Consider the following 17984-nt stretch of genomic DNA (forward strand, 5'->3'; position numbering starts at 1 on the left):
AAGAACTTCGTTTTTTCCTAAATATTGAACCTGAAAAACAGCTAATTCCCAATGACACCTGTAGATTTTATGAAATGACAGTTTTACCTCTATTAAATGAGCTTAATTAGAGGTTATTTTGTTCCCGAATGAGTAATTTCACATATTTTTTCAATAATGCGTTTTAAGCAAAAGTTAAATATCTTAGCGGCGGAAAATCTGAACCCTCGAAATAGGAGCATTAAAGATTCACCATTAAACCACTTCATTAAAAACAGTAATTTTGTTTCTCGTGTTTTGTCTAGAGAATAACTTCATTAATGCTTATTAAATTTCAACACAAAATATATTCCTATAATGATGATATTGTAATGAATATATACCTCGCTCATATAAATTGTATATATATATTAATATGTTTAGAAACATGTATAAATAAATAAATTCATTTTTAGTGTTTAAAATGAATTAGAAGTGTAATCTTAATGCACAAGGGAAAAAAAAATCATGATTATCATATTATATAAAAATGGAATTAGGCTACTTCAATTTTTATTAATTTTATTGTTTATAAATATGATGACTTTAAAATGTGGTTAGTAAAGATTCAGAATTGCATAAAACTTGTTTAAGTTAATAGCTTTAAAGCTTGTGTAAATTAATAGAGTAACTAAAATGAGCATTTATCACTAAAGTTTTATATGTACACTTTTTATATATTCCTCTTCTTCGCACTTGTCTATCAACTTTAAGTTTTAGAGTTGAATGATTCTAGTGAAAAGAAAAGAAGTTGAATCATTCTATTTAAAAAAAGAAAAGGAATTGAATCACGAGTGTATATATATATTATGATTTTTTTGATAATTTTAATTATAAGTTGCTCTGATTATTCTTTATATATAATATAGTAACAATGATTTTTCATTTCAAATCAACTTGGACATATAACAAAATTATTTAGCTTTTCAGAATTTGCAAGTGAAAGTGATCAAATATTACTTTTAGCAAAGCATTTTCGAAGTATTTCAAATCTGTAGGTTTTTGGACAAGTTCTTGAAAGGTCAAAAGGTATTTTTTTTTCTTTTCAAAAAATATTATTTTAAAAAAAAGTGAGATATTTAATTAAATTTTTGAGAACAAATAATTTCGGAGTTGCAAAAGCTATTTTCACAAGCTAAAAGAAAGTAATTTCAAAAACATTTTAAAAAACATTTTAGAGAACATATATTTAGAAACACTTTTTGAATGTTTGATCAAATATTAATCGATATTCAAAAGTTTTTTTTCCAATTCATTAGTTAAACACAAAATACTTCTCACAAAAAGTACTTATTTAAGAAAACAATAATGACATAATCAGTGAAATCATAAAAAGACTTTATTGGCACTTTTTAAAGAAAATACTCCTCACGATAAATGATAAACTAAACTCTTAATCTTTATGTTTTATTTTTTTCATATAATTTCTAATAAAAAGATGGTTATGATAGGTGGGTCAGGGAAAGAAAATGTTATTGTAAGAACTATGAGGGGTTGCTTGGTACAAAAATAAATAATGTACGGATTAGTAACGCACGTATTAGTAGTGCAACGTATTTTTATCAAGTGTTTGGTTCATTACTTTCCACCTCATCTTGTGTTTGGATTAAATTTACAAAAAAAAAATAATTAATTATACCCTTGAATTATTATAAGATTTGTTTATTTCATATAATCGGGTTAAGGTAGATAACTTTCGAATACTATGATTTTTTTATGGTCTTCTAACTAGTTGGGAGAAGAACAATTTTGTTGTCATGTTTGCTATTTTCTCACTTTAATTACTTGAGAGTAAATAGTGATCATCTTAATTAATTAATCACTCGCAAAACGTCAATTTTCAAATTAAAAAAGATAGACCAATTACTTTTAAAACCCAAAAGATGGTAAACAATAATCAAATCAATAAATCATCTATATTTACACATAAAAATTGTAAGTTGTAGTTTTAATATGTATGCAAATTTATAAATTGTTCAAAATACAAATAATTAGAAACCACATATATATATCAACAAATAAGACGAGAGGGAGTTGTTCGGATGATAAGCACCCCTCACTTCCAACCTTAAGGTTGCGAGTTCGATTCACCAAGGGAGCAAAAGGGGTAGGAGCTCCTAGGGAGGATTAAAAATATATATATATCAACAAATAATACATTCAATTAAGATCACGTGGCAACGTGTTTGCCATTTCAATTAGTAAATGTTAAACAACTCACATTTCAGTACTGTATTGATTTGTATTGCATTTATTTAGCAACAAACAACTCTCTCTAAATAATAATATTTGTAAGCTAATTTATTTAAATAAATCTAATAGTACAAATATAAAACATAAAACATAAAATCAAGGAAATAAACAAATAATTTGAGAGATATTTTTGTCTTTACATAGATTAATTCCATAGTATTAAATCTTATCTACTAGTTACTAATACCACCGGATGGAATGTATTAGTAATACATCCTACAATACCATATAAAGTGTATAACTAATCAATAATCCATTGATTAGTTATAGATAGACTCAAAATTTCTATCAAACATAATACGTACTAAAAATTCCTCTGTCTCTAATTACTTGTCCACTTTTCATTTTTTAGTTGCCTCTAATTACTCGTCCATTTTGACAAATCAAGAAAGGACAATGTTTTTTTCTTATTATACCCTCTTTTTAAAATCTTAAGTTTTTAATTCATCAAATTCATAATTAATAAGGTAAAATGGTAAACTCACTATGTCAATCATTGTTTTCTTAATAGGTGTGTCAATTCAAAAGTGGACAGGTAATTAGGGACAAAGGGAATAATACCATACATAGACTATTTCACGTAATACTTCCTACGACCAGGGGCGGAGCTACATGGAGCGAAGGAGGTTCATTTGAACCCCTTCTTTGGAAAATTACATTGTATATATATGATCGATTTACCGATTTATGTGTATATATTTAAGGGGAAAAGGACAAATATACCCCCGAACTATCGTAAATGGTATGCAAATACCCTCTGTCATACTTTTGAGATATTGGTGTCATGTCGTCAAAAAACTAGAGCATATATACCCTTTATACTAACGGACATACACATGTCATAATCTTATCCACCAATTCGATATTTATTTACGGATAAGATTGCGCCACGTGTCATAATCTTATCACCCGATCCGATATTTATTGACGGATAAGATTGCACCACGTGTCCCTATTTAGTCTTCCGTTAGAGTAAAGGGCATATATGCTCTAGTTTTTGGACGGCAGAGGCACCAATATCCCAAAAATATGACGGAGGATATTTGCATACCATATGATAGTTCGGGGGTATATGTATCCTTTTTCCCTATATTTAATAATGAACCCCATCAGCATAAGCTAAAGACTTGGTTTAGTGATAAAGTAGGTTCAAGATTCAACCAACTCTTCTTGGCTTCGCTAGTTCGAGTTCAGATAGCCTCCTTTTTTATCATATTTTAGCTTACTCCGTGCTTACTTATTTTTGAACCCCTCAATGAAAAATTCTACATCCGGCACTATCTACGACCCCTCAATGGATATGTGTGTGTTCGTGGACGATTGTGTGGAAACCATATCGTCTCTTGCACTATATATGAGTTAGTGTCAATTTTATTTAGTATTTAAACTTACATTCATTAATAGTGCAATAAAAGATTTACATTAAAAATCTTATTTAGGATGTTATTGAAGGTAATTTTTCATATTCTCATATATGATAACTGAAAATAGAAAAAAAAAATCCTATAAAATAATTTTTTTAATCACTTCTAAACATTTAATAAATAAATAAAAAATATTATCCAAACATAATTTTAGGAGACATTATTGAGTGTGGGGGTGGTGGTGGTAGAGGAGATTGGGGCTGTAGGGTGGCCTGAGCTTTAAAATTTGTTTTTTTTTTAAAAAAAATTTAGTTGTATTTATATATATGCTTCATTTATTATTTATTTGATTGACTTTTGTATTTGACAGGCGTTTTTAACAAAATTGAAAGGCTATCAAATTTTATTTTATTTATCCTACATAAGTTAAAAATAAAACTTATATATATCGCAGTCTCTTTAAATTCAATTTGGGAGTCCACATACTGATATGTTATTGTTGTTGTTATTATTTGATTGATTTAAATTTCAAACTCTTTCCTCATTTTTCAACCAAAGACTCTTGTCTTCTTGAAGTTTGACGAGAAATATAAAAAAGTTTCGATAAGTTTATAATCTTTTCGTTTTTCTTTACTAGTTTTTCATATATATTTTTAACTTACTTGTCCATTTTATCAAACTCTTTTTTTTAATATTATCCTAATCACTGAACAATTATATAAAATATTAATAGTCAAATTATAAAATATCATTTAATAAATTTCCTATTATAAATTCTTAATAAATAATTTTTAAGAAAAGTACCAAAGTGAATAGAGGATAAAAGAAAAAGAAAAAGAAAAAATAAATGGAGTAGCAAGTCAATTACTTTTATCCAAGTCATGTTATTAATGATCGAACCAACCAATCATCAATATATATTGCTTTTTTGTTTCAATTTATTTGTTTATATTTTTTTAGTCAATGTCTCTTTCCTTCTTTATTTTTTTAACAATTTTTTAATTATAAACGTCTACATAATATGTTCAATACTATAAGATTAAAAATATTTTAATACATTTCACTTATTTTTAATTTAAAATCATAAGATTTATTTATTTAAAGTCAACATCAAATTGAAATTAAATAAACAAATTAAAGTACAAAGGTCAACTAATTGTTGATAGGACCTAAACACTCCATCTGGAAACAAGTCACACTGCTGCATAGTAAATCCGTAACTAACTTTCGCAAGTGAAAACAATATTCAGTGTGTGTTTGAACTTTGAAGTGTTTGAGAACAGTTTTTTGAAGGATAAAATAATACAAATTTTACTAGTTTAGAGTTTGATTATATATATTTTTCGTGAGTTTTTAAAAATTTTATTTGTGTCAAATTTTGATCTCTAAATACATATCAGACGCATTTAGATACATATATTTCAGATTGATGGGGGTAAAAAACAAATGTAATTTATTCCATATACAACGTATATAAGTGAATTTACATGTATCTGACTCTCTTGCTCGTCTCTTTCTTCTCTCTCGCCTCTCTCCTATGTATTTATACTTCAGAATGTATATCATATCACAAATACATGTATATATTGTGATTCACATGTATTTGAGATACACAAACTTTCTCGTTCGCTCGCCTCTCTCCGCTCTCACTCGCATCTCTCCCTATGTATTTATATTTCAGAATGTATTAAGAATACATGTATCTATGCGTATCTAACTTGAAATTTTATATAAATTTATTAATTAATGAGATAATATATAATTATTTCAAACTATAAGAATAATTCTTAAATATGATATAAATATTTGTGTAATTGGATAATTTTTTCCTTTTTTTTTAAAGTATGACATAAGATGGAGCATTTAACTTACCACGGGATATGAGATATAAGTCTTGAGGCATAAGTCCCACGAATATTACCAACAAAGGTTGTGACTTGTGGTGAAGCGATATGTACTCTATAATCATTGTATAGAGACTCGGGCTCAAGTCCTCTCGAATACAAAGTCGCCTTTGTTAGAAAATATTTTATCCCTCGGGTAGAGTTTTCCGGACACCGAATGAATATTCGTTTTAATATTTTAAAAATTAATAAAACTAACGTATAAAAAAACTAAAAATACAAATTAAGGAATGAAAGTGGGGCCATTTTGAGATCTACTTTCCCTCCAAACTTCAACCTCGTGTCTCTAAGCCACCACAGATGAACAACCCAATACTGCCACGTCATCCAAAACCATCGGACAGTGGGACCCATCCTTTTCCGACGCGCGCACATAGGCAACCAAATTCTACAAGCCGAAAAGACAAAAGCTGCCCCCAGTCACATAACGGTGGCGGTCTCGTAGTTCGACCCGTTTCTCAGGGGTATAAACGTACATTCACAGAACCACACAACAGAACATTCAGTTCATAACAGACAGCTGCTGAGAAAAAAAAGAAAGAAAAAAAACCACCTTCCCCTCTTTCTCTTTTATAATACTTCGGTCTGAAAAACCTTAAAACCGCAACCCCGTCGATGCTTTAACGGAAAACCGAAATGGACACCGATGAGGTAAGCCCGGCGCCGACATTCCGACAATCTGGTCGGATTCTCACGGCAGCGCTACCAACTCAACCACTACTTACAACTTTCTAACTACCTGTTTTTTTTTTTAAAAAAAACTATTTTTAAATTTGAGTACTTTTGTGATAATGGAAATCGATATTGATCGTATTTTAAGTTTTGTTTGATGGTTGTAACGGTTAATTTAGTTTCATTGATGTTTTTTTTTGGGTGGGTTTGATTTTTTTTTTGAATTTTGATTTATTGGGTTGCAGAGACTGACGGCTTTGAAAAGGGCTTATGCGGATATAATTTTGAATACGGCGAAGGAAGCGGCGGCGAGGATTATGTCGTCCGAACAGAAGGCTGTTCGTTATAAGCATGAACTTCAAGTGGCGAAAGAGGAGGGGCTTGGGATGCTTTTGCGTCTCAAACAGATGATGGATTCAAAGGTGATTTTTTTTTGTGTTTCTTGACTAGTGTGTTGTTTTGAAGTATTGAGTTTTCTTGATTGTTGTGCTCTTCAATGTGTGTTCATTTGGGTTTTTTGGGTTGGTTGATTGAACTTGATTTTTGTGGTAAAATTGATTCTTTGACTTGTCTAGTAGTGATGTAAATGTTCTTTTTTCCCCTTGTCATTGATTGATAGCTAGATAACTTGTTAATGAGTTGATTGATTGATAGGTAGATAACTTGTTAATGAGTTGATTGATGTTGTGCTGAGTACTTTGTTGATGAGTTGGTCAGTCTGCTCAAGGGATTGTTCTAGTTTTAGTAATGTGTAAAGAATTTTGAGTAAAAGAAAGTATGATCATCTCTCTTGCTGATTTTCTTTCGCCCTTTTCAGGCTCCCTTGGCGGAGACAGGAAATTTCAAAAATTATGTGCTGTGACCTAGTAACTCAATTAGGTTTTTGTGTAGCTCTTGTACTCTTAGTAATGTTTATTTTTCTGATGCTAACACTAATGTTGTTACCCCTGTTTTCTGCTCCTAAGATTTCAATTTGTTTTAAAGGCGATTCAGACTAGAGAAAATGCTGTGTCTTGTTCAGTAAGGCGATGTTGTTTCGTTGTGGTTGAAATATTTGCTTATACTCTGCTTCTTTGAGTATGTGTCTTGTTCATAAAAGTTGAGTCTGTGCTATATGTCATGTACCGCGGCAGATGGAATTTTGACTTATTCAATTTCAAAACGAACTTTTTTGTTTCAGAAGGTATGTAATTTTTACTAGATGTCCGCTTGCAATAGGTCTGGTTATTCTCATCTTTTTCTTTGAAACCTGAATATGTTTGCAAATGCTGAAAGTGTTTAGGTACTCAAAGGGTAGACATTTAAGACTTCCAAAATTCTCTATTCGAGATACTATACATTTTGAAGTTTCACCACATATTTTCAAAAGGCAAGTATCAATTTGATCAAGGAGTATTACTGAGTAGGACCTCTCGTCGATTGTTCCGTGTTGTTCAAACATCTGTCTTTCTTCCTTCCCATTCCTTTTCTTGTTTTCTGGCCTGGAGTGGTGGTTAGGATGGAAACATTAGCTTTACATTTATTGGCTGAGAGTGAAATAAATTGCTTGAGGTAATGGTACTTCAGTATTCTATCGTCTCAAATGTCTAACTATTGTCATACCACATATTCAGGTCTGGTAACAATCTTTAATGCTTTTTCTCCCAGATTATGTGGCAATGTTCTTCTTGATTCTGTTCTTCCCTTCCTCTCACTCTCTCTCTCTCTGGGATTGGTTTTGGTAGAAGTGGGGAAGGAGGTGATGTTATAGGCTCCAACGCTATTGTAATAAACTTTATTAGGATAACTGGTCTATTTTGTTTTAAATTAGAATCAACGAAATGTAGAAAAATATTGTACCTTTGTTTTGTCAATCAAATTCATAACTTGTTCAGTAATGGATTAAGTCATTTCTATCTTTTTCAATTGTGATCATGCTTCATGGTCTTTCATGTTGATATTCAGTTGAGAGTGTCAATGGCTTTCGGAATGTTATTTCTTCTTCCCCCCTCTATCTGAGCAATAACATTTTAATTTTTCAAAAATGATTTCTCTTGGGATTACACCGGGTATGTTGTTGTTGTTCATTTCTCCTTTTGTGATTCCATATTTTTGAACTTTAGTTTTCTCTTTCATTCCAAATCGTCTGTCACTAGGGCAGGGCATCACCATCTAAACGTTTTATTCACTTTTTTCTTCCTGTTTCATGACAGAGAAAAAAGGTTTATCATTTAAGTGAAAAGGTCAAAGTAATTGTCTTATTTTGTCTTTTGTGTTCTTGTAAGGTTTTGTACATGTATTTTCCAATAAGTCAAAAGAACTTGAGCCAGATATTTTCCGAGATCAACAGGTACATACTTCCAAAAAAATAAGAGAGGGTGATGATAGGGTATCACAAGCAAAGGCATCACTGGAGTTTTCAATTTATGTTCTTGATGATGGGGCTAGGAAAATAAATTTCTACGATGAATTTAGAGCTTAAGATCTATTTGATTCATGAAGGTAGTCAAAGGCTACAACTTGGTTTTGCACCCAAGTGTGCGGCTTAAGGGGAGAACCATGAGGCTTTAAGTTCAAATCCTAGTAGAGGCAAAAAAACTAAGTGATTTCTTTCCATTCACTCAACCCTTGGTGCAAAGTTACTTGGTACCTGTGCCGGTGGGAGGTAGCAGGTACCTGGTGGAATTGTCGAGGTCCGTGCAAGCTGTCCCAAAGACCACCTTGAGAAAACGGCTACAGCTTGGTTTCCAGCTGGTATAGCTTGTCTGCCTACTTGTTTATGTGTGCCTTTTCTCCTCATGGGCAGTCTTGCGCTTTCTAAAGGAATGCCATCTGTGATGGGTTCTAGAAATTACAATGCCACAAACTGAACTTGGAAGAGGATTTCCAAACATCTCACTCAACAATGTTCACATATTTATCAGTTGGTTATGAAATATGTGCAAGTTGATGAAACTTTGAGTCAAGTTTTACATGTTAGTAAATAGAGTTACACCTGTCCTACTAAACATGATATTTCTTTTCTATTATAAGTTACCATTAGACTTAATAAACTCATACTAACCTCAATTTTATAGATGTTTGGACAGTTTACTTTTGAGGAGAATAATGCTATTTGTGAACAATTCACTTGTGTTAATTGGCATTGTTTTCACCTGTTCTTTATGTATCTAATAAGATTCCAAGGAGAAATTTAACATGCTCTACCGATTTAATTTTAGTTGAAGAGGTCAAAAGTAAAGGTCAGTAGGTAACAAGGGAGGCTCTGGATCCCGGACCTAAATTTATCTGAGCATTTGATCATCATTTAATTCTGTTTTCCATCAGATTTGAGGGTGGGTTAAATTGTTATCTCTACTCAATGAGTGGAGAGGGACTGAGGAGAATTCTCTTCCTTGATACAAATTTCTGTTTCTTCCTAAAAATATAACATGGTGGATAATTGACTTCTCAATGGGGTTGAATTGTTCTCTCTACTCAAATGGGTGGTGGGGTACTGAGGGAAATCCTCTTCCTTGATATAAAGTCCTGTCTCTTCCTAAAAATATAACAAGGTGGATAATTGACTTATCAAAAGAATGACAATAAAAGAAAGACGATGAATTGCTGATTGTGAACTTTGAGCTATATTGGGTTGTAATAAGATGCACAATGGGAATCAAGTACGGGCAAGATTTATTCACCTGCACACCCTTTTTCCTTTCAAGGGTTGAGTTATCAAAATGTTGGTTGTCAACTGTTGGTTACACAGAGTGTCAGGACTCTTCCTGTTATGCAGCTTCTTTGTATTTAGGATGATGACATGCAGGTAATTAGTGTCTTAATGGTAAAACGGTTGAACATTGAGACAAATTACGGTTTTTGTGTGGCACCTGCCATGGACGCCCAGAGGAAATAGATCCCTTGCTGGATGTAGTGGAATGTGAGGTTGTTGGACCTAGGATAAAAAGGTCCACTGACTAAGTGCTTGAGAACTTGTTTGACCCTAATGTTTTGGGCTTTATATTGGAATGACTCTGTGTAATTCATTAACTTGGGAAAATTTCCTTTCGTTTCGAATGTGTTGCGATATTTGTAGGATATGTTTGGCTCTTTTTTAAATCTTTTGGGACCTCTTACCTCCTCTGCCAGAGTTCATCTTAAACGAAGTGTTGTCTTTCTTTTCAGTTCCTTTTGTTTACCCAGTAATTTTGTATATCAGCATTGTCGTTTGGTTGTAACCTAGGCTTCTAAGCTTCTATGATATCCATTGAGAGGCATCGGCACTTAGGAGTCCAAACTTCACAAATGCACATAGAGGTGACGTGCTTCCTCCTTGTGTGCTCACGGTCTTACCCTTTTGGCTGTTTGGCTTGCTTTTAGATAGAAGTTCATAGTCACTTAAAATTATAGGATAGAAGCTAGTGTCAGTCCACTGGATTAGTTTCTTAAGGTTATAATCTTGTTACTAGTGCTATCTATACAATTCTCTTTGTTTTCTTGTTTGATATGATCATTTTGATATGCACCTCAAAAATCCTTGTGACATGTGCTTTCCTTCTTCAAGAAATTTTTTCTTGACTGGTAGCTAGGGTAGCATAATCACTGGTCATGCCAATGGATTTATTAATCTCGTTTTATATGTATGTTTGCATGGACACAGTCTTGGGCAACTTTGACTTGGCACCAGATAAACTTGTTAGCCTGGTAATTTGATTCCATTTGCTACTGGGGTTCCAAACCTTCATTGAGCTCTAGAATTGACAGATGCATTTTAAAGAAATGATTAAAATGAATTTGGAACTTTCTGGAGTGAAGAGAGACATTTAGGCTCGGAGGATATGTGTTGATCAGTGATGTTGAACTATCTGTCTCAGTGTCAGTATACTCCTCACTTGGACCGTCTGTGTGTAGGTTTTAGCTTACTTTTTGTTTGTCTACGAACTGAGTTCAGTTTTAAAAGCCTTCTAAGGTAATTGACCACATAACAAGCAGAACTATTTCTGTCTTGTTATTTGGCTTCCAAAAATTGTCTTGTCAATCTGAAATAAGGTGTTTGGGTTAAATTATTGAGACCATAAAGTTTCAGTTATCAAGTATGATGCTTTCAGTAATCATCAGAAAGCTGTTCAACAGCATCTACATGTTTGGCATATATAAGTTTGACACAAAACTGAAAACCACCTTTTGCATTGCTATAAAGGAACAAGAGAGGTTCAGAGTAGTAGAAAATTCCTTTGTACAAATTAGATTAACATTTCGTTTTTTGGTGCATTTTTAGAGATAGCACCAGTAATTGGATACTCTTTGTAACTCTTGCTTAATACTTTTCCCCCCCTTTTTCCCCATGAGTTAACATGCTCTTTACTGGTGCTTCGCGTATTCATAAGTTTTTACTTATTCTTTTGCAACAGATTAGTGAAGCAGAGTTGACGTCCTTGAGTCAACAGAGAAAGATTGAAGAACTTGAAGCTCAACTTCAGGAAGCGGAAGATATTGTGAGTGATCTCAGAGTAGAGCTGAGGGAAGTTCAGGCTAATCTTGAGAGGGTGACAAGCTGCAAAGAGAGAGGAGTACGTAACTTAGAGGATATTGACACTGCTCCTCCTGGAGAACTACACGAAGAGAACAGAGTTGTGTTGCCTCATGAGTCACAGGGGGAGTCTATGACAATTTCTAACGTAGAAGTTACGAATATGAAGCAGAAAAATTGGGGCCATCAGTCATGTAGCAAAATGGTTCAACTTGGAAAACCTAGCATTTCAGGTCCAGATTTACCCTCTATAATTTTGAGAAGTAAAGTGCCAGAGCTATACAGAAATGGGTGTACACAGAGAATTCGTGCTTGTGAAGGAAACCTTTTAGATGGAGATTTATCTGTTTCTAAAGGAGTTGAAAAAACTAAAAATGAAAATGGTAATGCAGTAGATGAAGGTGAAGGGATCTATTCAGCACCTATTAATAAGATCGATGATGTGGTTAATCCACAGGAAAATATTCAACAAGCAGATGACTTGCTTAGCAGCTGGCACCTGCTAACATCTTTTCGCCGAAAAAGAAGAAGAGCTATGAGAAATAGAAAAGCTGGTTATCCTTCACCAGGAAGCAGTCCTGACCATTTCCTGAATATTGATAAAACGTCGAACACTGGTAGCTTGACTGCTCACTCCAGCCCTGCTAGCGATGGTGCTCCTGATCAAGATCCTTCTCATATGGGCTATGGTTTGTCAATAGGAAAAGATGAACCAGATATGAAGCTGGGATTCACTGAAATGCACGGAAATGAATCACAGATTTCAAAATCTTTTCGCCGAAAAAGAAGAAGAGCTGTGAGAAATAGGAAAGCCGATTATCCTTCTCCAAGAAGCAGTCCTGATCATTTCCTTAATATTGATAAAACATCAAATGCTGGTGTCTTGATAGCTCACTCCAGCCCTGATAGAGATTGTGCTCCTGGTGAAGATCCTTCTCAGATGAGCGACACCTTGCTGATAGAAAAAACTGAACCAGGCATGAAGCTGGGGTTCACTGAAATTTCCGCAAATGAACTGCAGTCTGCTGAAACTTCTAGTGTTCTAAATTCAACAGTCAGTGATGAGTTAGTGATGGCAAAAATGGACTCCCCCAGACAAGAAAGTAGATCCTTGGAGAACTTAGTGGTTCATATCGACAGACCTGATTTTGTAACTGTTAGCAGTCAGCCAGGGAACTCATTGTCAAAGATAGCTGATGTATATGGTGAAGTTCCTAGCCAAACTCCGAAAGATAGAGTCATCAAATACACTTTTCAAAGAAAGAGGAAGAGAGAGCAGTTGAGTGTATCAGAAGAGAATGCTCCAATTGAGAAGAGCTCTCCAAAGGAATTAAATGGAGAAAAACTAAATGGTCATGTAGAGCCAAAAATGTCAAATTCGGCGACAGAATCATCACGGGACAGTCGCCGAATGGCACAGGTTGCACGACAGGTTGGTTATTCTTCTATTTATTTATTCTCGTAGATGTTTCTGCTGCATGTCCATGTTTGTATATGCATAGAAGTTTACATTTATTTTCATATATAAGGTTAATAACGTGGAATGTGACAACTCAGGTATCTGTTGTCATTTACTTCCCACCCATCCAAAAGAAACAAATAAGTGTCAACTTTTGATGTAATTTTAACTGCTTAAATATTTATGACAGAAAAGAGAACTTAAATGTCTGTGCAGTTTGGAGTCAGATGTGGAGTGTTCTTCTGAATGGATTTCACATGGGAATTATACTGACACTCGTATAAATAAGCTGCAAATGGAGGAATAATTTTGGACCTGCTAATTCTACTTCTTCACAAAAATTATCAGTTTCTAGGATTCTAAAATACCATGCCGTGGAGGCCTAGCTCAAGTGACAAAGGAATAAAAAAAGTCACATGTTTACCCCGTGTCATTTCCTACTTTTTTTACCAGTAGTATTAGCAATATTCTCGTAATTTCTTGTTCTTCAAATTCAGTTATCACCTGTGTTTGTTTGTGCTTTGGTTATCACATTAGTTTGCTGTTGTTAGTGTTCTTTCTTTTGTATGTTGTGTACTGTTTTCCATTTCGCATTATTTCGTTGTTACTGCTTTCCCTTCTGTATTCCCCTTTTTAAACTGCTTTGAATTTTTTTTCTTTTTTAAATCCGAGGGTCCATCCAAAACAGCCTCTCAATCTCTACGAAGTAGGGGTAAGGTTTGCGTAACTTTACCCTCTCCAAACCACACTTGTGGGATTACATTGGGTATGTTGGTGTTGTTTACCTCCTGTCATTGTTGTGGGGTTTTTCACTGTAGAGCACGTAATTTGTTCTATTAGCTTTCAGTTTGTATGAATATGTCCCCATTCATGTTTCTCTATTGGAAGATAAAGAACTGACGGCATCATTGATGAGTAATTTCTTGTTCTCGACTCTCGGTTTGAACCCCTGATCACTTGGTTTGCTCATCTTCTCTATTTATATTTTGGCAGCTAATTTCTTTGTCTGAGAAGAAGTGGTGGAAGTGAATAAAGAGTTCACGCCAACACGAGTACTGGCAGCAGAAATCCATGATGTTCTTTCCACCCTTGGAGATCATTTCCAGAAGGTCGTGAAGGATAAGGACTGAGAGTTGATTGAATTGATAAAATATTTAATAGGTTGACGATGTTCTTTTTGTTTCAATACTGTCCTGCTATGATATATATAATATATGAACTTGGCATTGTTTACAGTTAATGTTTTAATTATTTTCAATATATAAGAATCTCAATTGTCTGATTTAAACATGTGTTGATTTCTAAGATGACTATTATGGCGGAGTTTTGGCCTCTCCATTGCTCATTTAAACTGTTTGGCTTACAACTCCTCAAACAAATGGACAATGCAGCCTTATATTTCACTAATCTATCTACTCTTAACAAACAAGAATCCTCCCTCCCTTTTTTGAAAACCTTATAAAACCGAAGATAGCTTATACTAGTCAACAAGAATAACAAAATACGTCTTGAGGACGATAAAGCATATTTTTCACTTATTTGAATTTATGAAATAAAGTTGTGTTTGATTACACGGAAGAAATTCGAAAAATGATAAACCCAATGGGTTGACGCTACAAATTCCACCCAAAAATCATATTTTGACTGAGCTTCCACCATATCAACTGCTTTATTTGAAATTTATCAAGATGAAGTTGGAAAACAAATGTAAAACACTTTCTCAAATTTATAATCCAACTTCGATTTTAATTTAAAATTTTATCTATGGCACTTAGATATGATTATAATTTCAATTTATTTATCTTATTTTTTCTTTTACTTTACTTTAATTTTTTTTTATCACTTTTTATATTTATTTTACACTCAGCCTTTTTATTTTCTTAAAAAGAGTGTGAGTGAAAAATAAGAAAAACGAGGTGAAGAGTTTGTGTGCTATGGGAGTGGTGAGTAAAGCAGGAGATTGGGCATTTAAAGCCTTCTCGGCGGGGCTGGGTGTTGCCACCATTTTCTTCGCCGCCACTTTCTCCGCCAACGTCTACCGTGGTCTCTCTTGGCATAACCGACAATCGGTAATCCCAATAATCCTCATCTCTCTGTGATTTCTTAGTTCGATAAACCCTAAAACCTCTTTTCCTCATTAAATTTAAACGAATACCAAAAGATTATTCTTTTTCTTCATTTTTTATTAAAGGAAGATCGCCCTTTTTATACCAATTGTGTTCTTGTACTCTGATTGACATAAGAGTTTGTGATTATATGACCTGAATAGTATGTTTATCTGTCTTTTATTTGTGTGATGGTTGATAGGATATGTAGTATAAGTATATAACATCAACATGTAAAACGAATAAATGTTTGCCTTTTATTTGTCATTGAACTGTTGGGTGTAAACTGGAAGAGTTTCTACAAACCATTAGCTTTCCGTATGAACTGGAAAAGGATGCGATAAATGGATAATAACTCAAAACAGCTATTAAAAGAGATTGGTTAAACTCATTATCAATATATATATTCTGAAGCTCATATAAGTTTCTAGGTTATGGTTGTTCACAGCTCAGTCTTTCCGTGGAATGTAATTAAGGATAGTTTCTGATGCCAGATTACCAATTATTGGAGCACGAAAGCAGTGGCTCGTATGGTGCCTTGGGGTTGTACTTCTTGCTTCAATAGTATGTTGGGTTTGGGTGCCACTGCACTGTGTGATTTCAAACATGAACTACTTACCTGCACTCCGTTTAGCCTAAATAAATGTCGTAAATCTATCCCATAATTGTTCTATTCTAGTATAGTTGGATAGTTGCTTGTTCTGTTCTTTTCCTATCTACTACAACTACTGATGTCTGACAAGTGACCAAAATTCTGTGTAAAAATTGAACTATGAATAGAAGTTCTACAAGAGTTCTTTTCCTATCTACTTTAAGTACTAATTTCTGATAGGTGACCAAAATTCTGTGTAAATATTGAACGATAAATCAAAGTTCTAGAAGATTTGTTGATGTATGATGTCATTTCCTTTCATTTATGGTGATAAGTGTGGTTGCTTCAAAGGTGAATCTGCTCAAGTAAACTGGACCATCTTACTACCGTGTTGTCAATGGTTCTAATGAAAGTTGAATTATAATCCCTCCGGCTTATGGCTATAAGTCCCTGTGCTCTTTGCTTTTCTGTTCTGCATTCTGCTTGCTGACTCTTTTTTATGTCTTTGGTATTCCGTACTGATGTGCTAATTTTGACGTCTGACTATTAATTAAGCATTGTTCCAGCGTTACACGTCATTTATTGAACTTTTAGCTCAACTAGTCAGCTAGCTGATATGTGAGCATTTCCTTCATGTAGAGGGTTGAGAAGGATGGATCTAAAGTCCTGCAGCAGCAAGAATGATGGTTTGAGAAGTCCTGCACTTCCACATCGCGTTGCTAGCTGAGGTCATGCTATAAGTTCTGAATCTTTTTAAAGTGATGCAATAACTTCTACACGAGTATGGTTTACATTTCGTCTTTTCTGTTCCCGGCCACATAATTGTGGAGATATAATTCTGAGATACCTATTTAGTTATAGCAACTGATGACCGTTTTAAAAATGTAGTTGGAATGATGTTTGAAATTCTTATGTGTGAATTGAAATTATAGAATACACAGTATTACTTTTCCTGGAAACTAAAGAAAGCAAGAGAAATGAAGTAAACCTCTAAATTTTCCCCTTCTATTGATTGGTTTGAGTAAAATATGTGGAAAGAAAATAAAGGAGGGAATCAATTTTCCTCTTGGACCCAAAATTATTAATTCTTGCAAGAAACGTCAAATGTTATTCCTTTCTTTTCTTGTTTTCTACCCAAATTACAAGACAAGAAATGTATCTCCATTTAAGTTCTTGTTTCCATAATTTGCCGTCATCTTCTTTATTTTCTTTTTACGGCATCATTGTGCACCACCAAGTCTTCAATAACTCTATGAACTGCCTGATGTTTATGAGACGCATAAATAAAATTGCATAACATTTGACCAGTACACAACTAGAACTTATAGCATTATAAGAAAAAAGGTATACAAGCATGGCTAGCCAATTGATTGGCCGCGTGGTCAGTTGAATTATGACTGTCCTCACCAATTAAGACTAATTATAATTGGTACTTACGATTATTAAGCTGTCTGGGTAGTTGGGTTGCAGTTGTGGTTAATTAGGTGGGAAAGGTCATCTCTCTCAGGCCCTCACCAAAGTCTTGAAGGCCCACGGGACTCCAAAAAACATTTTTGTTTTCGTAAATACAAAAACAATTGAATTTATTTGACGTAAGGTACTGTACTTAAACAAATTATTCATATCGCAGGTTGAAATTTTTTGAATTCCCTTCTCACAATTCATGGTTCCACCATGGGGCATCGTCAATATAGACACACTGGCAACAATCATTTACATATTCTGATATCATTTCAAACCCTATTCAATGCATCAAAAAGAAAGAAAACTAGTTCTTAGCAAATTATGAAATAAACGAAATATTCTTCTATACAAGGCCAATGTTCATACCAAACCCGCCATACAGTGGTCTGGCTTTCCTTTTCGTACTTTGAAATATCAAAAAGTAGAACATCAAAAGGCAACACTAATTCTGAAGAAAGTTTGCTTGAATGATGTGGGATGGTTTATAGTGCACTTGGCAAAGCTTACTGAGTGAATAACCAAGGCCGAATATGCACAAAATAGTAGTTGTTCTAGTAAGAAACTGCTTCCTGCTTCATTCTTGACAATCCTCTACTACAATGCTCAAGAGTCCATGCAGTCTCCAAACCTGGAAACAAAAGCAACGGTGGAAAACTGTTTCA

General features: G+C 33.8%; 1 protein-coding gene and 1 long non-coding RNA gene across 2 annotated transcripts; both read left to right on the forward strand.

The window, feature by feature from the left end:
• The first annotated feature begins 6056 nt into the window (after window positions 1-6056).
• LOC125831346 (uncharacterized) lies at window positions 6057-14449 on the forward strand. Its single transcript, XM_049510545.1, has 4 exons — window positions 6057-6190; window positions 6457-6633; window positions 11584-13134; window positions 14155-14449. The coding sequence occupies exons 1-4, from the start codon at window positions 6176-6178 to the stop codon at window positions 14188-14190; spliced, it is 1779 nt and encodes a 592-aa protein (XP_049366502.1). The 5' UTR covers window positions 6057-6175; the 3' UTR covers window positions 14191-14449.
• Window positions 14450-15058: 609 nt separating this feature from the next.
• On the forward strand, window positions 15059-16792 carry LOC125831359 (uncharacterized). The gene is made up of 2 exons (XR_007443184.1): window positions 15059-15230; window positions 16498-16792. It is a non-coding gene; the product is annotated as an uncharacterized LOC125831359 (long non-coding RNA).
• The last annotated feature ends 1192 nt before the right edge of the window (window positions 16793-17984 follow it).

The sequence above is a fragment of the Solanum verrucosum genome, unplaced genomic scaffold, assembly GCF_900185275.1.
Source record: "Solanum verrucosum unplaced genomic scaffold, falcon-dt-bn FXZP01000049.1, whole genome shotgun sequence".
Lineage (NCBI taxonomy): Eukaryota > Viridiplantae > Streptophyta > Magnoliopsida > Solanales > Solanaceae > Solanum > Solanum verrucosum.

What these genes read in the sequence shown, in the direction of transcription:
- LOC125831346 (XM_049510545.1), top strand. An exon ending in AACAGATGATGGATTCAAAG is followed by an intron (nt 6,634 to 11,583) that starts GTGATTTTTTTT and finishes CTTTTGCAACAG; the next exon opens with ATTAGTGAAGCAGAGTTGAC. An exon ending in TGGCACAGGTTGCACGACAG is followed by an intron (nt 13,135 to 14,154) that starts GTTGGTTATTCT and finishes ATATTTTGGCAG; the next exon opens with CTAATTTCTTTGTCTGAGAA.